General features: G+C 41.6%; 1 protein-coding gene across 1 annotated transcript; it reads right to left on the bottom strand.

Moving 5' to 3' along the window:
* Window positions 1–2,716: 2,716 nt before the first annotated feature.
* LOC105867690 (cancer/testis antigen 55-like) lies at window positions 2,717–21,132 on the bottom strand. Its single transcript, XM_012758011.3, has 5 exons — window positions 21,009–21,132; window positions 17,898–18,082; window positions 9,622–9,766; window positions 4,068–4,180; window positions 2,717–2,908 (listed from the first exon to the last, which is right to left on the bottom strand). Exons 1-5 carry the CDS (start codon window positions 21,130–21,132, stop codon window positions 2,717–2,719), a joined length of 759 nt encoding a protein of 252 aa, XP_012613465.3.
* Window positions 21,133–27,589: the final 6,457 nt, after the last annotated feature.

The following is a 27,589-nucleotide window of genomic DNA, read 5'->3' as shown; positions in this document are numbered from 1 at the left end:
TGACAATAGCTGGTTAGGAATGGCTCAGAGCTGAATAGAAAATTCATGTACCAAAAGAGAGGCTAGTAAAAGAAGTATAGGCCAGGCGTGGTGGCTCATGCCTGTAATCCTAGCACTCTGGGAGGCCTATGTGGGAGGATTATTTGAGCTCAGGAGTTCAAGACCTGCCTGAGCAAGAGTGAGATCCTGTCTCTACCAAAAAAATAGAAAGAAATTAGCTGGACAACTATATATATATATATATATATATATATATATATATATACACACACACACACACACACACATATATATAATTAGCTGGGCATGGTGACGTATGCCTGTAGTCCCAGCTACTCAGGAGGCTGAGGCAGGAGGATCACTTGAGCCCAGGAGTTTGAGTTTGCTGTGAGCTTGGCTGACATGATGGCACTCTAGCCCAGGCAACAGAGTGCGACACTGACTCAAAATAAATAAATAAATAAATAATTTAAAAAATAAAAAATAAAGGAGGCATAAATAAAGTCACAGCGTCTATAGAATAGGATTCGTTCCACTAGAAAAGTCCAGTATGGCTATTTTCACATAGCTCTTTAAGTAAACTCCTACTTCTTTAAGTCACTGGAGTGACACTTGCTGTTACTAGTTTAAGAGTCTATTTCACATTTATATTTGCCTTTAGCTCAAAATAGATGGGATTTTTACACTGATGGAGTTTTAAAACTATGGAGTTGAAATTCTAGAGAAGAATAAATGACATCAACAAGAACAAAGTGATAGGAAAGCATGAAGCACGTTGCAAGATCAGTTACTGTCCCTTTTGGATAAAGAGTTTAGTGGTCCTAGTCACTAGGATGTGGAATATAGTGAGTCTAAGGTGTGGTTTCAAAAATGGAAGATAAAAATTTGTTTTAGGACAATCGAATTTGAGCCAAGATAGAGTGCAGTAGGAAATTGATTATGTATGCATTAAAGGAACTTTGGGGAAACACCTGAGTGGGAAAAAAATTTGACATTCGGACTGCAGTACATCTCAATGTTTACAGGGCTCCAAAATCAATTAAAGAGCTGAATTTTAATATATGAGCAAGAGAGTAAATGTATCTGTGACTCTATCAAAAATATGAAATGTAGAATCTTATCTATATTCCTGTTATGGAGTGTTTTTACACAGGAGTGAAAATTTCCTAAAATTTAAGATTGTGGCAATGGTTGCATACCACTACAAACAGACTAAAAAACACCAAATGGTATACTTTAAGTGGGTGAATTGCATGTTATATGAATTATATCTGCATAAAGCTATTTTAAAGAAAGAAGGTGGCAGGCCGGATTTCATAGAAGGGACATAGCTTGCCAACCCCTGCTCAAGATGGTTGTTTTATTTCCTTTTCTTCATTGCATGTATTCCTAAATGAGCTGAGGGGCATCTGACATCAGCACATCTGCAGCCAATCCACTCACACCATGCCAGCTGGAAGCTGTTATAGCATAGCACTAGAGCCCCAAAAGCTCATGGTGGCTGGTCCCTGTATTTTCATGCCATTTATTTCCCATCTGTGGAAAACATGTTTTTGACACAGCTGGCTACTTCTTGCCCCCCACTCCCCGGCCCTAATGTCATTTAAGGAGACAGTGTGACATCCCAATGATCAAGGATCCTGCATTTGAAATTATGGCAATGAGCCTTGGAGCTGACATATCCCTGAGACAAAATGTTCATAGTGTACCACTGCTGGGCCAGCCCTGTGAAAGCAAATGGAATCTGGACTTTGCTATTTGAAAGAATGAAGGAAACTTATACACCAGCACAACCACTGTACCCCATGTACCGAGGTGATTCACTCACTCCTATGAGGATGTTTGTGAAACAGCAGCTGTGACTGAATCACCACCTCATTGAGCTTACCATAATCCACTGTTACTCTCAAAGAACATTCTTCCACATCAACCAAACTGGAGGATAAAGTGCATGGCCCATGCATCTCTCAAGTCCAACAGTGGACTTCTCCACAATTTCCACAAGGTGTGGGGCTGCTTTTGAATGATAACTTTCACAGGGATATGGAGCTTCCACAGCTCCCACTTGCCTCTTTCTATCCCAGGAGCTACTGCTGCATGGGTCAGGAAACCACAGGGGGCATTAACAGAACACAAGTTCCATTAGGGCCCAGAATTTTGTTTTTTGTATTCAAAGCTATATCCCCAGCACTTGGCACATTGAAGGCAATCACTATTTGTGGAGTGACCCAATGAGTGAATACTTGAAGTCTACAGGTTGACCCTAACTACATACCCATAAGGTGGGTAACTAACCCCACCTTACAGGTCCAGTGGGTGATTCCACTGGATCTGTAATGCACTCAGAATAGTAAAACAAACAAACAAACAACAACAACAAAAAAAACAAACCTATGATGCACAATGTGTTCTTAAAAAATGGCAAAGGAAAAAAGAGTATAGATTCATTTTTTAAAAAAAGTAAACAAATCCACTAAAAAGAGAAAAGCATGAACATGATATTATAAGGGATTAAAATGGCTTTAATCAATCATGAGAAATACCAAACACTCTGCAGAAGACACATTCCATTTAACCAACCTACTCAGGATTTGAAAAGTTGTATTTGAAATAATTTCTGAGGTTTATGAATGTAGTTTTTTTCAAAACGCATTTGAACCAGGCCCTGTACTGTCTATATAAGAAAAGATGTACAGGGAATAAAAATGTTTTGTTATTACGACCTTTGCACTGGGGTCACAGAAACTGCTCTCCAAGTATAACACAACTGAATGCTCTCCACCACGACGGCATTGACGACATCATATCTTTGAGGTATGTATCCATCAGGAAGTTTCAGAGAATCCAAGGTAAAAAAGATAGTATCATCTATCACCCCATTTCTTCCATGGAGGCTAGTAACATAAACCTGTAATTGTAAATAATGGAAATAATTATGTAAAAGCATAACAAACACACTGTAACAAGCTTTGTACCTTCTCATTCTGGCTCTAACCTGCAAGTTACTCGATCTCTGTCAGTGATTTCCAACCTGGCTGGCACACTGGCAACACCAGGGGTGCTTTGCATAAATATGCATGCCCAGACCCCACCTCAGACCAATTCAGTCAGAATCTCTGGGGATGGGGCTCGAGTCTCTGATTAGAAACACTACTCTTAATATTACCCACAATGGCCATTATTAACCTCTGTAGTTAGGCCGGGCACGGTGGCTCACGCCTATAATCCTAGCACTCTGGGAGGCTGAGGCGGGCGGATTGCTTGAGGTCAGGAGTTCGAAACCAGCCTGAGCAAGAGCGAGACCCCGTCTCTACTATAAATAGAAAGAAATTAATTGGCCAACTAATATATATAGAAAAAATTAGCCGGGCATGGTGGTGCATGCCTGTAGTCCCAGCTACTCGGGAGGCTGAGGCAGCAGAATTGCTTGAGCCCAGGAGTTTGAGGTTGCTGTGAGCTAGGCTGACGCCACGGCACTCACTCTAGCCTGGGCAACAAAGCGAGACTCTGTCTCAAAATAAATAAATAAATAAATAAATAAATAAATAAATAAATAAAATAAATAACCTCTGTAGTTAAGGTAGAGAGAATGAAAGAAGTTGAGTGAGAAAGGAATGTGGTGGTAAGTAAATAGACTATCATTTTTTCTCTACTTCCTTGGTCACATTCCAACCTCATTCCTTCATCTTCACCATTGTGCCAACTCATTTTCAGTCTCCAGTACCCAGCTGTTACTGGTAAGCTCATGTCCCACTCCATTCATTCTTTCCCAATGATTCCCTGAAGCATGATTTGTTTTCTGTTTTTGTTGCTCTCAAAACATTTTAATGCCTCTCAAATAAACAACATAATTTAGACCTTAATTATATGTGTGTTCAGCATTATTCTCTAATTATTTCCTTTCATAAATACAGCCTTTTCAATAAGAACATAGGCTCCCCTTTGGCAAAGAATATATTTTATTTTAGGTTTCCCAACATGCCAAATAGAATCCTGAGCAGCAGAAGTTATCACTAAAGGAAAGATAAGCAGAAAAGAATGACAAATGCAACATATAAACAAACTACCTCATGTACATGCTTATGTCTCAGAGGCTTCACTGAGAGGGCCTTCCTGCTCTGTGTGCCTGGATGGATGTAAAACTCAATTTCTATCCGGTCACCTTGATAAGGCTCAAAACCTAAAACAGCCATGGAGAGAAATTGAGTTGGAATAGTTCTTATTTTTGGTAATGTTACATTTCACAAGTTACTTTTACATTATAATAACCTATAATAGTTTCTATTACATCTAAGGTAGATTTTGAACATTTTAAAACAGTTAACCTATAAATCTTCCTGTCAGAAAGGAAGTTTATAAAGTTTTAGTCATTGATTCTCCTCTATTGATTTAACAAAGTCAAATGAGGAAAAGTGTCAACAATGCATCACAGCCAATCTTTTGGGGAGCAGCACAATATTTATTAAACAATTGGTCACATTCATAACTCCTTAGGGAGAAGCAATCAAGTACACAGTAAGAACACAAGTTTGAATGTGGCTACTTGCATTCAAATCTTGACACCACCACTTAGATTGCAACCTTGGTCAAGGTGCTTAAGCTCTCTGTGCCAAGGCACGGAGACAGTTGTCTAAAAAATGAGAAACACAATAGTAGTATTTACCACATAGAGTTGCACAGACAAATAATCACTACATATAAAACTCATAGAATAGCACCTGGCACATAATCAGCACCAAATAAATGTTGATTGCTATTAGTGGTAGCATTAGCAATAGGACATACTGCTACAGAAAGAAAGAAACAATTTTCTCAGGTGTTATGCACAGGGGGCGAACTCTATCTATATTGTTATATGACTATAGACAAATATTTGCATATTTTTATAATAAGCTAAAAGTGAGTAACAAGATATAAAGGCACCAGGGAGGATTTGAAGCAAATGTAATTCTCATACACTATTTACACTATTGAAAGTGTAAATTTACACTATTGGAAGTGTAAATTGGTACAACCACCTCAGGAAGCTGGCAATATCTACTAAAGTTAAACATTTCTATACCCTATGTCCCAGCATTTTCTAGTCCCTTCTTATTCTTTTTGTTGTTGTTGTTGTTGTTCTTCCTCAATCCATTACAACTAAATTTTAGAATGACCCAAGACATGCATTAGACCTCTTCTCTCTTGCTCTCTCTTTGACTTTTTGTCTATACATATTCCTTTTGCATGGATTTATACAATATTCATAGGCTGATAACTTCAAAAGGTATAGATTTGCAGCTCTACTCAGCCTCAAATACATATATCCAAATGCTTGTTTAAATGATGTCTAAAGCTGAGTTCTTGCTATTCTTCTCATGCACCCAATTTCACTCCTCAGTCTTTCCTCATCTCAAGTATGGAAACTCTTCCCTTACCATTGCTTAAATAAAAAACTTTTGTGTGACCCTTGTCTCTTCTTTCATTCACACCAAATTTCCAATCCATCAGCCAATACTTTCGCCTCTACCTCCAAAATATTTCCAGAATCAAATCAGTCCTTACAACAGCCTTCACTTCTACTAACTCTCTCTAAGTCTCCATCATCACTCACTAGGACTATTGCTACACACTCCTAACTTGTCTTCCCAAATCCACCCTTGTCCCATACAGCCTATTCTCAACAGCCAGAGTGGACATCTTAAAACATAATTCACATCATATCACAACACTGCTCAAAATCCCCCCCCCAAAGCCAAAGTCTTACAATGACCTATAAAGCCCTATGTAGCTCATCCCCTCTCTTCCCTCTTTTAGTTTTTTACTAAAAATTTACCTTTTCAAGGCCTTCTCTGGACACTGTATCTAAAATATCAACCCATAGCTCCTTAGATTTCTATTTTTCATTAAGTATGACTCAGACTTTCAGTCCTAGTCCTAAGCATATTAGCTATGACAAACAAAATCATAGGACCACAAATAGACTTGTACAAAAATGTTCTTAGCACCTTTATTCATTAAAACTAAAAACTGTTAACAGCCAATATGACCTTCAATAGAATGGAGAAACTGTGATATATTTGATGTAATGAAATGAACTACAGGCACACACAACAATATAGATGAATATAAAACCTTCTTAGTCAAAAAAGTCTTACACAAACAATTATGCATGTCTGATTTCATTCTATGAAATTCTCAAATGGGCAAAATTAAATCTATGGCAGGGAAAAAAAGCCAGAACTATGTTTGCTTGGGGTGGTGGTGGGGCAGGAACAGGGATTGACTAGGGAAGGGCATGAAAGTAATGCCAAGGCATGTGCATTTGTCAAAACCCAAAGAATCTCAGGAAAAAAAACTAAACAGATATTGAACTTGAGCTGATGATTCACATGCTGAAGCATTCAGGATATGTCTGAATTTTGCTTTCAAATATGTAAAAAATAAAACAAAGTGTTCTTGGATATGAGTGGCTAGGGACAGCTAACTCCAACCAGTCTCACCTATAGGAGAAACAGTAGATGCTCCTGACCCAGCCAGCCTCTTGGCAGACTGGTTGTCATGCCGTGGCTCATGTCTTGGCCTGAAAAGAGCAAGATTCTGCCAGGCCATCAAGCTGGCAGGGTCACTGGGAAACGTGGGATACTGAAACATTTCAGGAAAAGAGAAGCTCTGATATCCTATCACAAAGTGTAGAGATTAGTCCTAACGCGCTTGCCACGGTGTAAATCTGTAACTACTTATTTGATAATTTGGCAACCTTTTAAAATTTTTTTCATAAACCCTTTTGACAGCAATGAGATGAGAAGATGAATGCATACTTAGGGAAAATGCGTAACAAATTGGTTATCCAAGAAAATTGATGACTATGTGGCTTATGCACGTATATTATGGGCTCAAATTCATATGTTGAAGCCCTGACCCGCGGTGAGATGGGCCCTCTAAAGAAGTAACTAAGGTTAAATGAATCATAAAGGTGGGGCCCTAATTTGATAGGATTAGTGTCCTTATAAAAAGAGACACTGGAGAGCTTGTTCTCTCTCCTTGTGCATGTGTGCTGAGTTAAAGTCATGTGACGACACAGCAAGAAGGCAGCTGTCTGCAAGTCAGGAAGAAAGCCCTCACCAAAAACCAAGTCAATGAGACCTTTCTCTTAGAATTCTAGTCTCCAGAACTGTGAGAAAATAACTTCCTGTTGTTTAAGCCCAGTCTATGTTATTCTGTGTGGCAGACCAAGCAGACTAAGACAATGTTCAACATTGACTCTTTACCATGAGGTCCATAGTGATGTCACTAAGCTTCAGGAAAACCAGAGGACTCAAATCTGTTGAAGCATTTCTTAGTAGATATTTTAAGGCAGTGCCCCCAAACAACAAGTTAACACGGGAAGCTACAAAAAACACACTGACATATAATTCTATGATGCATTGCTTTTTGAAATCTGCTTTAACATAATTTCAACAATTTTTTATTCCAATTTTTCTTAGGTATACATTGGAAAAGTGAAGCAACAGCTGTTAATATGTAAGCTCCACTAGGATAAGAACTTTGCAAAGAGTTAAATAATGTCAGATGCTTTAAAAAAAAAGAGTTAAATGAATTCTAATAACTGTTTGATCCTTCCCATCCAAATCATGGAATCAAAGTGAAAAAGAGAAAAATCAACCCCCGATGTCCAAACCTGATCTGATGTTCACAGCTAAGCCTCAATATTATAATTGGTTGATCTGACACTCATAGCCAGGCCATTTTGTTTTCCTGTTGGACATAAACAGTTTCATAGGATACAATCTCAGAAAAAAAATTAATTTAAGACCATGACAAAAAAAAAAAGAACAATACAAGGTCACTTCAGAATTCTGTGTAAGCACAGACAAAAACAAGGCTACTGTACCACCTGCAAAATACTCAATCATACAATCGCCCCACTTTGTGACAGCATTCAATCTAGAGCTAACCTCTGCTTTCTTATACCCTTCCCAAATCATCCAACTAAATCCCAATTCCTATAATAGTTTTTTTTCCTAATGATCTCTTACTGAGAAATGCCATGGTTCTACCATGGTGTGTGCTCTCCCTCACTGAAATGAGTAATAAACTTAACTTGATTTGGCTGAAGAGCATTCACAAAAGTAGTGAAAGTTCTTGCTGGCAGATGTAAAATATCTGACATTAGTATGAATGCTATTGTAAATTCAGTCAAAGAGTATCTCCTACATTGGAGATAAAATTATCCATTTTTGCAGTGGTAAAACAAATGCAAATTTGGAGCAAAGAATCATAGTAAATACGATGTGCTTGGAAATTAAGAAACTGATGGAGCAAAAATGTACTTGAATTTGTTGTGGGGTAAACATAGTTCCTAACTCTCTTCTACACCTTCAATCAATCCCCTTGGCATCACAAACATGGTCAAGTCTTTCCCATCCTGAGAATTCTCCTAGCAAGGCTGCCATTGGTGGTGACTTCCTGTTAGCATGCTGGAATTCCTGTTAGCATAAGGGACCAAGAAATTGCCTTTGAAGCTTAGCCATCATGGGAGCCTTTTCCCCAGAATTGCAAATTTCTGACTAAACGGATCATAAAATTCTAGCTGCCACCAGACAATCATTTTGGGGACTTCTAGGGCTAACAACTAAGGTCAAATTTCTGGCTTTTACATCCCAGAAAAATAAAATAGAAAGCTGCCTGGTGTGGCTGAGCTAATTTCCCCTTTTGCTGAGCTAACTTCCCCCTTTACTGCCAAGCTAAATGGCAGCTGATTTTGTTTCAACAGGTACAAAATTCTTACTTCTATTCACCTTTCAAAATCCAGCCAAGTGCAAGGAGTTGCAGAGGGCGAAGAATCGAAATCAGAGAGCACATCGCTCAGGCAGGCTTCCCCAATTTTCCCCATTGCAATCTGTCATTCCCTCTGCTCTGCTCAGTCACAATGTTCTCATCACATCCTTACACTGTATTAATTACACACACCACCTACCTGCCTGTCCCAATTAGACCATGAACTACTTACAGGCAGTGCTTGATAAAGTCTAATGTATCTTGGTCTCACCAGTATCTAGCATTCTATCTTGAGCTGAATTAAACTGAAATAGCATAAACAAATTAACATATTATTGCTTTAGGTGTAAAACAACAAAATGTTTTATCTGCTAATTATAAATAGAATTCAGCAATTCACACACACACACAAACACACATGCACGGAAAGGCACTAGACTATCTCCACACCTTATTTTAAAGCATCTGAAGTATTTTTTAAAATAGTATCCCTGTGTATTCATAATATTTTTATTAGATTAGAAATGCAAAACCTATATGAACAAAAATTACACAAATATTAGTATCTGCATCCAATAAATGAAAATGTAACATATGATAGCATGAGTTTTAAAAAAAATTATGTATCTGTCCTTTGCTACACATTATTTTCAACTCCAAAGGTCCACTTCAAACATAAAAAGCTGCTGATTGGAGCCAAGTATACTGGAAAAGTAGTTCTAGTACTAAAATCCTCTCATCAAATAGGCATGTTCTAAATTCGACCCTAGAAATTATGCCTTTAATCATTTCCAAATCCAACTGATAAAATTAAGAAAACAGGTAAACTTTATTTTAAATTTTAAACAATGTAAACTGTACCTTTACAAACAACATCTAGAGAGAGGTAAGCTGTGTGATTAATGTAGTCAGCCCTATCCATTAGAGAGGTAACACAGCCCAATGAAACTCTTCTATAAGAGTCTGATCGTCCATCATCATTGCAATTATCACAGAAAGCATCCACCTGTAAGGTAAAGAAATAGTTATTTCAAGCACAAAAGTTTAAAGACAGAAACATGCTTAAATCATTGTTCAAGAAATGGTTTAAAGGAGTATAACAAACAGTGGTGAATATATTTCAGCTGACAAACACATCATATAGACATGAGCTGATGATATAATGCCTGAGCTTCATATTCTTTTTACTTTATTCTTAAGAGTAGTTTAGGAACATTGTGCAGAGTACAGAGAATATCCGTATACTCCCTCTCCTCTACCCTGAGTTTCCCCTATTACTGGCATCTTAACATTGGTGTGGTACATTGATTACAATTGATAAACTAATAATAATACATTATAAAGTCCGCAATTTACACTAGGGTTCACTCTATGTGTTATATAGTCATAAATTTTTTTAATGTGTCTAAAAAGATTATTTGCACATCCACCAGATTTAATGCAGTGATAGTATTAGATTCAAAGATAAAAGATACATTATTCCTGCCCTCCAGAAATTCACAATCAAAGGGAATAAAAGACAAAAGTAGCTAATTCAAAGCAGATTGAAATAAATAATAAAAAACAAGTCCAAAAATTTGTTTTTGAGAATACCCAGGAAGAAGACAATTTCAGATTGAGAGAATATAAGACAGTTTCTTGGAGGAAGTGTTTTTGACGTGGGCTATGAAAGAAGAAAAAGCTTTTACCTTATAAATGGGTTGGGGAAAGGAGTAGGGAGACATTAAGGGAAGAAAGAAAACACAAGTCAAGTTAGAGGAACAGAGAGGAAACCCATAAGACTCTAGATTAGGGCACGTGGGGGGACAGAAATGTGAGATAAATTGGGAAAATAACTGGGAGGTGGAGGGCTCTAAAACAGACAAGTCAAATTATAGTTTTCATTTATCTACAATAAGTAAACATCCAAAATTTATATTTATTGGAAATGTAATGGCCTTTATATTTTGTTTTTCTAATTACACAAATAATACATGTTCACCATACAAAAAAAGGTCACAGAACAGCAAGAACCAATCCAAAAACCATAATCCAAAAATCCACTACCTACCTAAAGATAACCACTGACAACATTCTGGTGCTTACCCTGTTCCAGATGTTTTTACTATGCATAAATATCTATGTACCATTTTAATGGAAAACTTAATATTTATATATATATTATTCATGTATCATCAAATGATCAGAAATATGTCAACAGACTGTTGAAACATTATTTTAAAGGCTAATATAGCATACCACTGAATGGAAGTGACATAATTTATAGACTCAGTTCCACGTAGTTAGACATTTGGCCTGCATCCTATTACATTGCCAACTTGCCTGATTTATTTATACAGGATAAACTCCTAGTAGTGGAATTTCTTGTTCAAAAGTTTCTAATGGGCCGGCGCGGTAGCTCACGCCTGTAATCCTAGCTCTCTGGGAGGCCGAGATGGGCGGATTGCTCAAGGTCAGGAGTTCGAAACCAGCCTAAGCAAGAGCGAGACCTCGTCTCTACTATAAATAGAAAAATTAATTGGCCGACTAATATATATAGAAAAAATTAGCCGGGCATGGTGGCGCATGCCTGTAGTCCCAGCTACTCGGGAGGCTGAGGCAGGAGGATCGCTTGAGCCCAGGAGTTTGAGGTTGCTGTGAGCTAGGCTGACGCCACGGCACTCACTCTAGCCTGGGCAACAAGTGAGACTCTATCTCAAAAAAAAAAAAAAAAAAAGTTTCTAATGAAACTTGATCCATGGAGGCATACATTTTTGTTCATGTTTTTTTTTTTTGTTTTTTTTTTTTGAATAGCCTAGTTTATGGCCTAGTTCCATTTCTCAATCAGTGTATTTGGAACCATCAACACCAATTTTATGGTTATTTCCTTTCATTCACTTTCATTGAGGAATCAGGCACCAGGCTCCCAACTATCTATCCACCACCACTTCTGTCAGTATTTAAGTGGATGATCCGTAGCACCCTCTGATCTCTCTGTTCCCTGTGTGGAGTCACTTATACAGCAGACTGAAACTTCCCTGAAGTTTCATGTCAAACTCCCTATTCTCCCTCCTCGGATTCTTTCCCCTTTCAAATATCATCGATTCTTGAATTTCACTCACTTCGTCATTCTCAGCTGGTAAAACTGCAAGCCCATAAAAGCCCAACTATCCAGCCATTCTCCTCCCTTACTGCAACAAGTGGACTGCTGTAAAAATAAAAACACCAAATTCTACTGTCTAGGTCCACCTACAATGAGGGGCATAAATATAACATGAACATTCAATACTACCCAATAATATTACTCTAGTTCCCTAGTAAATATGTCTTCCCACAATCTAAAGCTATCTATACCTCAAAACGATTGCATCACAATTTTATTTTTTTAACTACACACATATTTTTGTGGCCATTAGTGAAAAATTCATAAACGCAGATAAGCATGCCTTGCCTCTTATTTCTCTGAGAAAGCAAAGGCCATTACATAGGAGTTCCTTATGAATCTCCTAGCACCTGTTCTGGCTGTCTCTGCCTTCCCTCCTATAACAATAGAGAGATGTCACCCAAGCCCTTACCCAGGGCTGACCCTCCAATGAGCACATGGTACCATTCCCTCTTGTACCATGAGGACTTTGATCCTATAGTCATTGCTTCTCTTACTCATATATCAATAATTTTTCTCTTTCTAATGAATCAATACACAAACATACTCTGGACTCTCCTGTCTATAAAAAAAGAAACTTCTTGGCCGGGCGTGGTGGCTCACGCTTATAATCCTAGCACTCTGGGAGGCCGAGGCAGGAGGATTGCTTGAGCTCAGGAGTTTGAGACAAGCCTGAGCAAGAGTGAGACCCCATCTCTACTAAAAATAGAAAAAAATTAGCCAAACAGCTAAAAATAGAAAAAATCAGCCGGGCATGGTGGTGCATGCCTGTAGTCCCAGCTACTCAGGAGGCTGAGGCAGGAGGATCGCTTGAGCCCAGGAGTTTGAAGATGCTGTGAGCTAGGCTGACGCCATGGCACTCTAGCCCAGGCAAGAAAGTGAGACTCTGTCTCAACAACAACAAAAAAGGATAAACTTCCCTTGATCTTATTTCCCCTGGAGCCTCATTTCTCCCTGTAGAGGTCTTTTATCTCCTTGGTTAAATATATTCCTAGGTACTTTATTTTCTTTGTTGCTATTGTGAAGGGAATTGAGTCTTTGATTTGGTTCTCGGTTTGACTATTATTGGTATATATGAATGCCTCTGATTTGTGTGTACTGATTTTGTATCATTAGACTTTACTGAATTTATTTATCAATTCAAGGAGTCTCCTGGTTGAATCTTTGGGGTTTTCTAGATATAATATCATATCATCAGCAAAGAGTGAGAGTTTGATCTCTTCTGCTCCCATTTGGACACCCTTAATTCCGCTCTCTTGTCTGATTGCTATAGCAAGGACTTCCAGCACTATGTTGAATAGAAGTGGAGATAGTGGGCAACCTTGCCTTGTTCCAGTTCTAAGTGGAAATGCTTTCAATTTTTCCCCATTCAGTATAATGTTGGCTGTGGGTTTGTCCTATATGGCTTGTATCATTTTTAGGTAAGTCCCATCTATGCCTATTTTGTTAAGTGTTCTTATCATAAAAGGGTGTTGAATTTTGTCAAATGCTTTTTCTGTGTCTATTGAGAGTATCATATGGTTTTTGTTTTTGCTTCTGTTTATGTGGTGAATTACACTTATAGATTTGCATATGTTGAACCACCCCTACATCTCTGGGATGAAGCCCATTTGGTCACATCACCTCTAATTTTAAAAAAATCTAGAAATGTAATATAGAGGATACTTCTTTACCAAAACTAAGATATTTCAAAGCCTCTGTTGTTATCATACATTCCAATAAAAATGGAAACAAGGTAGGGGCTATAACAAGTCTTTCTTTTTTTTCTTTTTTTAAATTTTAATACATTTGGGGGTACAAGTTGAATTCTGTTACATGTATATATTGTATAGTGGTGGAGTCTGGGCTTTTGGTGTACCCATCATCGAGGGTACATTGTACCTCCTAGATGCCCTTTTGTTTCAAATTTTAACATTTCTGAAATAAAAAAGATAGCCATAACCCATGCATACTTTAAATTTCCATTATTAAATTATTGGTGTACCTTAAAATTGGTGGGAGTCAAAAATTGATAAGATTCTGTTTAAAAGGGCTAGCAAGTGTTTGAATAGGCGTAAATACTATATTTTCTAGATACTAAGATCCCCTTTTAAGACCCTGTAATTGTACTATATTATCATACATCTCAAAAATCTGTCTTTGTTGATTTTGAAGTTACAATGATAACCTATAGAATAAAAAAAAGTTCACATGCATGTGTTTGTATAAATTAATACACTACTGATAAAAGGGAACAGAGAAGTGTATAATGCAATTTAGCCAAATTTCACATCTTTCATGATACAAATTTAATAAATATTGGCCAATATTGCTAGTTTAAGACTAGATATAAGAATATTATGCAAATTATCCAGGTATCCATGAAAAGAGGGCCTCTATTTCTAAAAGTAAAAACCACAAAACCCATTATTTCTAAAGAATAAAAGCTGCCCAAAGGAACATGAAGGATGATTTTTACTTTAAATTTTATATCCTTCTAGACTTTGAATTATTTATGTATTATTTATATATATATATAACTGTTCAAATTTTAAGAAAGTTTATATTAAGCATTCAGTTGATAATTGCCTTCTAAATAATAATAATAATGTACATCTCAACCATTTAAAAAAGGCACAAAGAAGAGTTCAGTAAAATTTGCCATCTAACAAATTATATAACAAAATTCAATACTACACTATATAGGAAAGCAAAATTAGTTTGAAAATACAATATATATGAGGGTCTCACTCTTGCTCAAGCTGGCCTTGAACTGCTGAGCAAGGTATCCTCCTGCCTCAGCCTCCCAGAGTGCTAGGATTACAGGTGTGAGCCACCACCCTCAGCCCAGAAACAGCCGTCTTTTGACTGATAAGAATCCAGCTGTCTTTTATTAATATTCATGGAAGAGATTTGTAAATGTAAAACAATGTCACTCTTCTCATTAAACCTTAGGTTTTCTTTTTCATAAAAGTCTCTTTTATTCAAGTTAACATTAATGGCTTTCTTAATGTTTGTGGTAGGCTGAATAATGCCCGCCCCCCAAAATGCCCACATCCTAATCATTGAAACTTATAAATATGTTACTTTATATGGCAAGAGACTTTGCAGATGTGATTAAGCTAAGGGTTTTGAGATGGGCGGATATCCTGGATCATATATGTGGGCACTATGGGACCCCCAGGATCCTCAGAAGAGGGAGATAGGAGTGTCAGAAGCAGAGAAAGGGAAGTAATGAAGGATCTGGAGATGGACCAATGGGCTTTGAGGACAAGGTCACAATCCAAGCAGTGTAGGCAGCTTCTGGCAGCTGAGAAAGGCAAGGGATAGGATTCCCCGCTGAAGCCTCCAGAAGGAACACAGCCCAGCTAATACCTTGATTTTAGATTTCTTACTTTCAGAATTGTAAGTCAATAATGTTATGCTGTTTTGAGCCCCTCAGTTTGTGGGTATTTGTTACAGCAGAAATAGGAAACTAATAGAATGTTATGGTTGAAAGAATTAAATAAATATTTTAAACATTTCTCAGTTTTCATTTTGAATATGGTAAATATCGACAGAACACATATAAACAGAAGCTCTTTGGAGTCCTCAGTGATTGTTGAAAGGATAAAGTAGTTCTGAAACCAAAAAGTTTGATAAATGGCTGAGCAATGAGATAGAAGAATCATGAGTCCCTTAATGATTTCATGAGCTCAGCTTTCTTGCCAGGCTGGCCTGCCTGCCCTTCTCTGGACTATTATGTGTGTGACAAATAAACTTCTATCTTATTTATAAAAAAAGAAAGAAAATACAATATATAAATATACTAATAATGATTTTAAATTTCCTTAAAATTAAAAGTTTATTTTTAAAATTAAATAAATAAGTTAAATAAAAATATATTGATGATAGAATAAAAATATTAAAAATCTGTGAAATAAACTTACAGGAAATATACAGAACCTATTCAAAGAAAAGTACATAACAATTCAGAAGCATATAAGAGGAGAGATGTGGTGGGGCATGGTGGCTCATGCCTGTAATCTTAGCACTTTGGGAGGCTGAGGTGAAAGGATCTCCTGAGGCCAGAAGTTCGAGACCAACCTCGGAAACATAGCAAGACCCAGTCTCTAAAACTTTTTTTTAAAATTAGCCAGGAGTGATGGTGCATGCCTGTAGTCCCAGCTACTTAGGAGGGTGAGGCAGGAGGATTGCTTGAGTCCAGGAGTTCCAGGCTGCAGTGACCTATGATGACACCACTGCACTCCAGCCTGGGTGATAGAATGTGACCCTGCTTCTTAAAAAAAGAAAAAAAAATGCTCTAAGAAAAGTTGCTCCACTCTCACCAACACTTAAAGAAAGGCAAATAAAAGATGGCAGACTAGAAGCAACACTGCTCTCAAGGAGATACAAAGTGCTGAATAGATACCCAACTTTGAATTGATTATCTGAGTGAGAGCACTGTGAATCCACAGAGAGCAGGAGGGAGTGCAGTGAAGAAGAAAGGAGTGGGTTGAGGTGCTCAGCAGGACAGGAGGTAATTAGGGAAGGCACCCACAAGTGGGAAAGGGACAGGAGAAAATCCCGGACTCCATGCTTCCTCTGAGGATACAGCAACCAGAGTGGTGTGAGGGACCCTCCACCGCAGCAGGCCTGGGGACTGACACAGAGACCTGACTGACTGGCAGCTATGCAGCTGTGTTGCTGAGAAAGCACGGTGGGCTGGCTTGCCGGCCTTGGGTGCTGCGGCTGGTGCCATTGTATTAATAACATCCCAATCCAGGAATGTTACTTTTGTCCAGGGGTCAAATCTGTGACTGCTGCCTATCCCTTCCCCCTGCCAGGCAGGGAGGGAGTGGGAAACATTAGAATAGAGATAACAGAATTTAAAGAAGTGAAAGAGTAATGTGGGAAATTTCAAAATACAGCAGAAAGCTTTAACAACAAGCTAGAGCAAGCCAAAGAAAGACTTAAAGAGCTTGAAGACAAAGATTTAGAAGTTACCCAGTTAGTAAAAAATGCATAAAAAAGAACAAAGAAAAATGAACAATCACTGTGAGAAATATGAGACTATGCAAAATTAACAAATATAAGACCATTATCCTAAGTGAAGTATGTCGGTAATGGAAAAACAAACACTCCATGTACTCTCCAATAATTGGGAGGTAAACGATGGGCACAAAAAGAAGTAAAGAACATTGGAATAAAAGAAGGGTAGAGAGTGGGAGGGGAAGAGGGGTAAAAACTTACCTATCAGGTACAATAAACACTATTCTGGTGATGGGCACACTAAAAGCCCTGACTTAAGCACTATTCAAGGTATACATGTAACAAAAAGAACCCCTTTAATATCTTGAAAAAAATATTAAAATATTAAAAAAAGAAATGCAAATAAAATTATGAGACTGCTTCTCACTTCCCATATTGCCAAAGATTTCAAAGATAACAATATTTCCATCCTTGCCAATACTGGCAAATAGGCAGTCTCGCAGCCTACTACTGACAGTGTCTATTCGCACAATAGACCTGAAGTATAATTTGATTATACTCATCAAAATGATAAGTATCTGGACTAACAAAGTTGCACAACTCCATAAATTTACTAAAATGTCATTTTAAAATGTGTCTTAAAATTAGAGAATCTTATGGTAGATGAATTATACCTCAATAAAAGCTGTTTTTAAAAATTGATTAAAATGCATGTTTGTTCACCTAGTAATTACATGCCAACAAATGCAGAAATCTGTTACTTGGGTGGAACAAAAAAAGTTGCAGGATACTATAGATGCTAATGACTATCATTGTTAATCACATCTTTAAATGCTGAAGAATAGATATCAACTTACACTTTTATAAACAGAAACCATTACAAAGATAAGAACAAACATCCCACACAATCCAGTTAAGTTAACAAATTCCATTCTACATCTATCTACTATATCAGGTCACTTCAGAGAGGCTGAATAACTAGAAGCAAGGTTGAAAGCTCCTCTCCCAGGAATAAAGATGCCCCCCAAACTCATATAACTCTTACTTTGATTGCATTCAATCCATGAGATATTTTATCTTCTTCCACAACTGCAGTAACTTTTTGTCCAACTTTCAGAGGCACATTGCCAGTCACAACATCACTACTAAAGTAGATCGACTCATCAATCAAGCCATAACCACCAAAGAACCTTGTCACAACTCCCTGTACAGTTTTTAATCTGGCATCACCTAAAAGATGGGCAAACAAAAGGTTTCATTAATTAATCTCAAAAGCAAACACACACTCCAAGTAAGCCCTACCAGAGGAAGCTGTGATAGACAATTATTGAAATATTGAAATAAAATGACTTTAAGGTATCTCCATAATATGCTGAAATAAAAAAAACAATTAAACAAGTTAAAAAAAAACAAGTAAAAAAAAAAAGAAATAAAATGGGCTATACTTGTGCTACAGATGACAATGACAGTGGAGTGGAGTGGTTAAGTGTATAGGATCCTGGAGGCAGAGTGCCCAGGTTGAAAGACTGACTTCACCATTTCTCTGTATAGCACAGCAGCTCCATGCCCAAGGCAGCCAAACACAGAGTGAAGAGCACTGAGTCTCTGCTGAGCACTGACCAGACTGCTCTGGTTTCAATCATGGCTCTTCCCCTTATCATCTTGATAATGATAAGCACATCTGTTCACTTCTCTGAACTTGTTTTCACCTGTAAAACCAGGACATTAACAATGTCTGGCTAATAGGGTTGTTATAAACATTAACTGATACATGCATGAAAACTGCTTAGAACTGTGAATGCCTACCACAAGTTAGAGTATAAATGTTAGTTGCCATTGTATTTGTATCTAGAGAGTCTTTAAGCATCCATTATTGTTATACAATTCCATCATTATCAATAATAGCAGCAGTAGGAGCAACAGCAGCATCTGGAGAATCCCACCAGACAAAGCACATAAAGAGATCTGGAGATTCAAGTGTAGCCCAAATGTGCATCCAAATCACTCAGGTTGATTTCTTTTCTGAACAAACACAACTAGTAAGCCATGGTTTGGGATCTGAACCCAGAGAGTCAGCCTGCAGAGCTGCACTATAAACTACAGTGCCTTAAGTGTCTCTGCAAAAACTTGGGAAAATTGGCAGGATGGCTGGGAGAAATTGTGATCATAATAGATTATGGAGTCAGAAGCCAAGAAAAGGCTGGGCACTGTGGCTTATGCCTGTAATCCTAGCACTCTGGGAGGCCGAGGCCGGTGGATTGATCAAGGTCAGGAGTTTGAAAACAGCCTGAGCAAGAGTGAGACCCCATCTCTACTAAAAATACAAAGAAATTAATTGACCAACTAAAAATATATAGAAACAATTAGTCGGGTATGGTGGCACATGTCCATAGTCCCAGCTACTTGGGAGGCTGAGGCAGGAGGATCACTTGAGCCCAGGAGTTTGAGGTTGCTGTGAGCTAGGCTGATGCCACGGAACTCTAGCCTGGGCAACAGAGTGAGACTCTGTCTCAAAAAAAAAAAAAAAGACAAGGAAATCCTGAAAATTTGGGGAAGAGTATCCAATTTGTTAGCTGAAATCATAAATTACAAGAAAGTGAAAGGGACAAGGGTGACAACTACTACATAGGCACATGAAAATATTGCTGAGAAATAAAAAATATATATTAATGTATATCTTCTGTGTGGTCCCATTGGTAAAAGTAGAGCTAATAATGTACAATGCATTGAAAGATTGCAGCTTATAGCTAAGAAACAGCCTCCTTTGGCAAACTCATCAAGCTAAGACCCAGTCACCTCTGCAGGGGTTCAAACTCTGCTGGCAGAGAAATTATATGGAGATTCCAGCACCAGGAAGGCAAGGTCCCTGCTGAGAGAATACTGCTGACCAAAGAGTAACTGCTTCCGCTGGGTGTGGTGGCTCACGCCTGTAATCCTAGCACTCTGGGAGGCTGAGGCGGGAGGAGCGTTTGCGATCAGGAGTTCAGGACCAGTTTGAGCAAGAGCAAGACCCTGTCTCTACTAAAAATAGATAGAAATTAGCTGGACAACTAAAAATATATAGAAAAATTTAGCCAGGCATGGTGGTGCATGCCTGTAGTCCCAGCTACTCTGGAAGCCGAGGCAGAAGGATTGCTTAAACCCAGGAGTTTGAGGTTGCTCTAAGCTAGGGTGATGCCACAGCACTCTAGCCCGGGCAACAGAGTGAGACTCTGTCTCAAAAAAAAAAAAAAAAAAGAGTAGCCACTTCCACACCACCTGCCTGAAGACACTGTGAATTCACTCTTGTAGCAGGAGGTGCGTTAAAGAGGCTGGGAGCACATCAGGTAAGAAATAACTGTTGGATCTCAATGTCCAGGTGTGAATTCTTCTGGGCCACAGACCAGCTGTGTGCCCCTCTCTTCCCTTTTTGTATCTTTGATTCGGCTGTAAAATGAACACAACAATACTAGGACCTCTCTCACTGAAATTTTTGTATTAGCCACGTGCATGTCCTTAAGGCTCTTAGCCCAGCGCTTGGCACATATAAGCTCTTGACACAAATTAGAATTAATGTAATTCAGAGCAGGTATGCAATCTACCCCAGCAAACCTTTTTACGTGTTATGGAGTCCCACCCACCAAACGCAAATGCCTTCACACATCTCTCCCGAATATTCTCTTAGGCTCTGGGGCAGGTTTTCATGATACAAAAGTGAACAACTTAAATGTGGTTCCTACCCTCCTATGGATGACAGATATATGACTCCTCCACTTGGCTTCAAACATATGCCTACTTGGGAAACAAAATCAAATTTACCTTGAAATTAGGAAGATCTACTCCTACTGGAAATATAAAAAGGAATCTGTTGTGCTTCACATAACACCTATACAAGATGAGTTCCAAAGGGGAAATGCAAGGGTGGGGCACAGACTCCTAGGGGGCTCTCTGCCTACATCATCTTCACTCTGGACAGGAGAGTTTGAGGCATCTCTCCCAGGCAATTCTCGATGTAAGTTCAGCACGTGTGGATTCGAAGACTGCCCACCCCCAGCACAAAGTGGCGCTTCCCTTGGCATGCAGAGAGCCCTTCTGAGCCCCCGAGGCCCTGCCTGGCGGTGGGACACACCCTTAAGGGCAGGACCCTGGTGGGACAATGGGGGGATAAGTTGTGTACCTTCCAAAAACTTCAGAGGCTGCACTCCCTCCACCTCCGAGTTCACTCTCCTCCAGAAGAAGGCAAGAGAACTGGAAATAAACTGGAGCATGGTCCTGTAGTCGGGGCAGCCTGGGCACCACATCGCAAGGCCTGCTTCAGTCTAGATCTCTGCCTCCCGCTGCACCCTGAGCACAGCATATGCTCAGGGGAAGTGCCTTGGTTAGAGGTTCTCGCACAAGCTGCAGACTCCGTATTGCCACTGCAGAAGTGCTAATGTACCCCGTGCCCATCTCCAGCCAATGGGAGCATAGTGCGCTTGGTGAAGGCCACTAAGATGCAGCAGGCTGGTGGGCGGGACTTCATGGATCCTCCCACCAAAAGCTAGGGCGGAAATGCAATAGCAAACCGAAAATCACTTCCAATCAGCCTCGCCCCCCGCCCACCCCGTGCATCTCATAGGGCCGATGGTCTCATTTGTGAGGTTCTGCGGGGAAGGCCTTGTGCCTGCCTTGGAAGGCGGGCAGCTTTCCCTGGGGATGAAGGCAGGCTCCCAAGCTCTGGTTCCTAGATGTCCAGCCCCCATTTCTCACTACCTCACTAACTTTTCACTTCCTTTGCCTCAGGGCACCCTACCTACCCCTCCATAGCCCTACATTCCCTGCCTACTCCACCCCACAGGGAGCTCTGTGGTCAACTCTAAGCGAGGGCTTTCTGCTCAGTGTTAAATGATACCATAGACATTGTGGAAAAGCCACAGTTTCACATCTGCTTGGACGTCAAAACAGAGACTGTGCCCATCTCTGCTTGGAAGCTGGGACTGACTGTGGCTTTATAGTGAAGCACTCACTGTCATCTTTAAAGACACTTTAAAGTATGCATCAGAACATGGTTTGAGCATGGTCAAATGATACTGCACCACACAGGAAATTTGGATTGCATCACTAGTATTTTCTTTCGGGGCTTTAACCTTCGTTATGCAGACGCAAGTGACTCCAATGTGCCCTCAAGGCTGTGAAACACTTTTAGAGGTAGGGCACCTGTAAGGTTTTTTGGTGACAAAAAGAAAAGACAGACAGAGAGAGAGAAAGAGTGGGGGCCAAATCACAGTGGCTTTATTATACACTCCTGGATGAGGTTCTGGGGCCCCAAGAGAGGGAGGCCCCAGAAGTCGCCTCTGTTTGAAGGGGCTGAGGCCTTTTATATCCTTTGCGCCTGGCTAGAGACTTTTGGCAGGAAGCGCTGGGGATTTTATGAGGGGCTGGAGGTATTTGTGGAATCTAAGAGCCAAAACATTTTTATCCAGGTGGACATCTGGGTGTGGTTCCCCTCTGCGGGGCCTGGCAGTTTTGTCCTTGGCGGGTCTGGTCTCATGAGCCTTTTCTTTTTTGATGTAGGGAAGGGAGGGGGCCCGCCACCAGCCTTACATTCCAGCCTTTTGGTTATGATGGGCGCAGCTCTAACTACTTCCTGCTAGGAGGGGGCGTAGTTAGGGGCTATAGGCCGGGGTTGGCTGGTGGAGGGGCGGTTGGTAGTGGGGAGTACAGATGAAGAAGTAGTTGGTTTACTGCCACTCGTGACAACTCTTGTAGGCGGCGCTGGAGGAACTGTAAAAGACAGGGAGCAAAGAGAAAAATTAGGCAGATGATGACAACGGGTCCTATTAGTGGTAATAGGTAGGTAACCAAAGGGGACTGCATCCAGCCAAAGGGGGATACACCCTGGCGGTAGCGGTTGTGCAGGTCTTCACTCAGGTTGGTGAGCTTGTCTATGTTCTGCTCCACAAGGCCTGATTCACTGATATAGTAGCAGCATTCTTCACGAAGGAAAAGGCAGGTTCCTCTTTTTTCAGCCATCAGCAGATCTAATGCTCTTCGATTTTGCAGAGTGACCTGAGCCAGCGATGTTAGTTGTCTTTGTAGTGAGGCCAGCGAGGAAGAAGTGGTTTCTAGGGTGATTTGTAGGCGACCTGCAAAATCTTGGGGAGAAATGACACTGTGGCCCAGGGCACTTCCCACGAGCCCTAAGGCTGTAATGCAAGAGGCCAAGCTGAGACCATGACAGGTAGAAAGATGGCTTATCACGGCCGGGGGCCCTGGGAGAAGCCACCCAAATTTAGACTCATCGTATAGAGTTAATTGAGGGACCATTTCCGGAGTTTAGGAAGGCTAGGGTATGAAAAGACATGTAGATACTGTCCTAGGGAAAGCTTTAGTGCTTTTCTGGCAAGAGGCTGCCGCGCCCAGTGCCCTAAGGCAAGGCGGCCAGCCACAGACTATGGTGTGTAGTTGTTTGGCTAAATAAGCCACTGGAGTACAAGTGGGTGGGCTCCAGGAGCCCAAAGGCTGGGTGAGGATATCAAGGGAGGAATAGGTGATGGAACAGTCATCTATTAGACAGGTTATGGGGCCAGTAGTAGGGGGGCCATGAAGGATTGCCGTCAATACCCATAACCGACACCTGGGAAGGATAAGTAGGCTCTGAAAAAGAAGGCAGGACAGAGTAGGTAGCACCCATGTCAACCAGAAAGGACACTGTCTCACCCGCTACCTTGATTGTTACCCTGGGCTCTGCGAGGGTGATTGGGGTCGCAGAGGCAGGGCTTTGTCAGTCTTCTGCAGCCAAGCCCCAAACCGTCAACGGCAGGTCTGGGGGTGGAAGGACTGACTCTCCGGACGTTTGTCCCAATGGGCAATCACACTTCCAGTGTCCCTCTTGACCACAGGCTGGACAAGTTTCAGTGGGCTGACGTGGCTGCGGGCACTGGTTGGCCCAGTGGCCTTCCTTACCACACTTGAAGCAGGTGCCCGGAGGAGTGCGTCTGGTTGCTTTAGACGAGGTTGATGGCCTTTCGGGCCTCGATGGCTGCAGGGCTGCAACCAAGGCTTGGGCTTGCAGGTGTGCCTTTTGGTGGGCACGGGCTTCTTTTTGGGCCTCTGCCTGTTCATCTCGGGAATTAAAGATTTTAAATGCCATGTTCACCAGGTCTTGGATTGTTAGAGTCGGGATACCCACAGCGTTACCGGACAGAGAGACAGAGTCACCAAGGATGCAATTACACAAGAGGAGGTTTATTTTCTGGCTAGCCAGGGTCTGAGCCTCAGTGCACCAGCGCAGTGGTCACTCTTTCAGGCAGGGCCCCCGACCGGAACAATGGTATGCCTTTTATCCTCATGGTGCACAAGCTGCGCACAAGCTGATCACGCGTGGATCATGCGTTGACCTTTAAAATGATTGGTTGCCCACTATTGCCTTTTGAAATAATTGGCGGGTTGGTTGCCCTCTATTGCCTGATGGGCCAGTCGCCCGTGCTTCAATGACCTCATCCCATAATTCCCCATACAGCGGTGTAGCAAGCAAGCAATGACCAGAAGCAAAAGTTTGCAGTTAGCTCATTGCTCCACCCAAGTAAATTCCCGACAATTACTCAAGTAAATTCCCGACAATTGGAAAAATTCCTCTGCGCTTCCTCTGTCCTGCAAATTCCTCTGCCCTTCCTCTGCCCTACAGGATAGGGGTCTGAGGGCCTTCTTCTGTCTTTTTAAGTTTGCGTCTAATGTCAGGGGAGGACTGGGTGATAAAGTGAGTTGCAAGGTCAGTGGCCCCTGCTGGGGAAGTGGGGTCTAAGCGAGTATATTGGATGAGAGCATCCGAAGGGCGGCTGAGGAAGGCCGAGGGATTTTCATCTGGCTTCTGAGTAATTTCTCTAAGCTTATCATAATTAACGGCCCAATGGGCAGCGGCCTGGAGACCAGCAAGAATGCATTGCAGCATGCGATCTTGGCGGGTTCTACCATCTTGTCCAGCGGGGGTGTCTGGCTGGTATTCCCACCCCGGCTTATTACGTGGAACAGCCTCGGCCCCGACCAGCATGGTGCGGTCTGTTAGATGGACCTGGTCGTCATGTCCCTGAGCTGCCACCCAGACACGTTCCTTTTCATCAGTAGTAAGAGTAAAGACCAGAATAACAAACATGTCATGCCAGGTCAAATCATATGCTTGTGTAAGATAGAGAAACTCTTTGGTGTAGGCTGTGGGGTCGTTAGAAAAGGAGCCTAAACACTTTTCAATCTGAGAGAGATCAGAAAGGGAGAAGGGAACATGGACGCGCCCGACCCCTTCGGCACCAGCTACCTCTCTCAGGGGACAGAGAAGGGTTTGGCCTGAGGGTCCTGCGTGGGATCGAGTGTGGTGACTAACAGGGGACGTTGGCAGATAGCCAGCACAAGCGGTAGCGGAGGACAGTGGGACACTAGGAGGAGAAGGAGGACCTAGATATGGTGGAAGCCGAGCAGGGGGAGAGGTGAGGGAGTCAGGTGGGTCAGAGAAGGCGGAAGAGGTTTCTAACGGGTCTTTCAACTGAGAGGTGTAAGAGGCCAAGGACGGTGGAGAACTCAGTGCAAGGAGGATTTGTGACGGATCACAGGTCTGACAGAGGGAAGGATGGGAGCGCAGATGGAAGAAAGCCTGGACATAAGGGATCTCCCACTATTTGCCATTTCGGTGACAAAAGTTATCGAGATCTTGTAAGATTTTGAAATTGAAAGTCCCATTTTTAGGCCACTGTGATCCATTATCTAATTTGTACATCAGCCAAGCAGTGTTATAATAGAAAATGAGTCACTTGGGCCGAATATCAGACTTGAGGCCCAGGGCTGCAAGATTGGCTAAGAGACAGCCCAGAGGCGTGTTAGATTTGATTTTGGAGGATTGACTGCCCATGGTGTCCTAGTCCAATGAGGGAAGGACGAGATCAGGAGCCGGAGTCCCAGGTCACCGATCAAGCCTTGGAGAGAAGGCTCTGAACCTTGGAAAGGACCGACTTAGTGGATCAGGCGTCCCTGAGGCACTCAGGACCTTATAAATCCTTACGGATGGAAGGACTGACTGAGGGGCTCGGACGTCCCTGAGACACTCAGGTCCTTATAAATCCTTATGGATGGAAGGACTGAGGGGGCTCGGGCATCCCTGAGACACTCAGATCCTTATGGTGGAGGATCTCTGACTTGGGCTATGGACAGAGACCCTGGAATGGACTCATTGGGCTAGGAACACAAAGGCAGAGGGACTTACACAGGCCAATTAGTCGACTGGCGTCTGGTAGAGGTCCTGGTCCGAGGTCAGGAAGACACGAGAGGGGACGGCGCGACCATGGCCCTGAGGCAGGCCGGCACAGCCAAGACTCCCCTCCCGGGTTTCGGCACCAAATGTAAAGTTTTTCGGTGGCGGCAAAAAGAAAAGACAGACACAGAGAGAGAAAGAGTGAGGGCCAAACCACGTGGCTTTATTATACACTCATGGATGAGGTTCTGGGGCCCCAAGAGAGGGGGGCCTCAGGAGTCACCTCCATTTGAAGGGGCTGAGGCCTTTTATATCCTTTGGGCCTGGCTAGGGACTTTTGGCGGGAAGAGCTGGGAATTTTATGAGGGGCTGGAGGTATTTGTGGAATCTAAGAGCCAGGTGGACATCTGGGTGTGGTTCCTCTCAGCGGGGCCTGGCAGTTTTGTCCTTGGTGGGTCTGGTCTCATGAGCCTTTTCTTTTATGATGTAGGGAAGGGAGGGGGCCCACCACCAGCCTTACAGCACCCACTTCCCAAAGCCCACCAATAGATAATTTAGTGATTATTATTCTTTCAATGTGACATTGGCTAGTCAGGAGCTGCCCATGGTCTTGAGATCTAAGACAGAGAGCTAAATCAACCTCCCTGGCCCTTTTCCTCACTATTATCCACCCTGCATTCCAGGCAGCTGCCTATGTCTAGGGCTCTTTTTCTGAACCTGGAGCCCCCACCCCCAGTGCCCCACCTTGTTCCTATGTACCCACCCTGTGGCATAGCCTAGGCCCTCTCTCTAGAAATCCTTGGCCAGTGAAGCACTCTGGACCCTAGGAGGTATCCTGTGGTAAAGGAGGATGGAAGCATTTACCTGTCTGTGATTCTCCTTTCTGAAGAGCAGGCCCTGCAGCCCCACTGTCTTAGTCTATTTATGATGCTATAAAGGAGTACCTAAGGCTGGGTAATTTATAAAGAAAAGAGATTTATTTGGTTCAGCATCTTGCAGGCTGTACAAGAAGCACAGTGCCAGCATCTGCTTCTCTTGAGGACCTCAGGCTGCTTCCACTCATGGTGGAAGGCGAAGGGGAACTGGCAAGTACACAGAGTGCATGGTGAGAGAGGATGCAAGGATGCAAGGGAGGCAGGAGGAGTGCCAGGCTCTTTTCAACAAGTAGTTCTTGTGGGGACTAAGAGTTAGAACTCACTCATGTGAGAACATCACCAAGTCATTCATGAGGGACCTGCCCCACTATCCAAACACCTCCAACATTGGAAATCAAACTTCATCATGAGAATTGGCAAGGCCAAACAAATCATATCCAAACTGTAGCCCTCCCCTATCTCCCTGAACCCTCTCTTGTCATGGATATCTTCCTAACTTCATTATATTCCAGCCTCTCAGTTCTTTTGGTCTGTTGGTTGCCAAAGGCACATCTCCAGTCCACTCCTCTGGACCACCTTTACCACACACTTCTCCTTGGCCCTCTGAAATAAATCACTCAGAAACCTTATCAGCTTGCTCTCTGGGGACCCTCTATGCCTTACTGG

Source organism: Microcebus murinus, chromosome X (genome assembly GCF_040939455.1).
Source record: "Microcebus murinus isolate Inina chromosome X, M.murinus_Inina_mat1.0, whole genome shotgun sequence".
NCBI lineage: Eukaryota > Metazoa > Chordata > Mammalia > Primates > Cheirogaleidae > Microcebus > Microcebus murinus.
The sequence above is the reverse complement of the archived record's forward strand: the minus strand, read 5'-3'. Positions and strand labels throughout refer to the sequence as shown.

What these genes read in the sequence shown, in the direction of transcription:
- LOC105867690 (XM_012758011.3), bottom strand. Translation starts at nt 21,132, where the DNA reads ATGTGGTGCCCAGGCTGCCCCGACTACAGGACCATGCTCCAGTTTATT. An exon ending in ATGGATTGAATGCAATCAAA is followed by an intron (nt 9,767 to 17,897) that starts GTAAGAGTTATA and finishes TTTACCTTACAG; the next exon opens with GTGGATGCTTTCTGTGATAA. An exon ending in GACATAAGCATGTACATGAG is followed by an intron (nt 2,909 to 4,067) that starts GTAGTTTGTTTA and finishes TTACAATTACAG; the next exon opens with GTTTATGTTACTAGCCTCCA.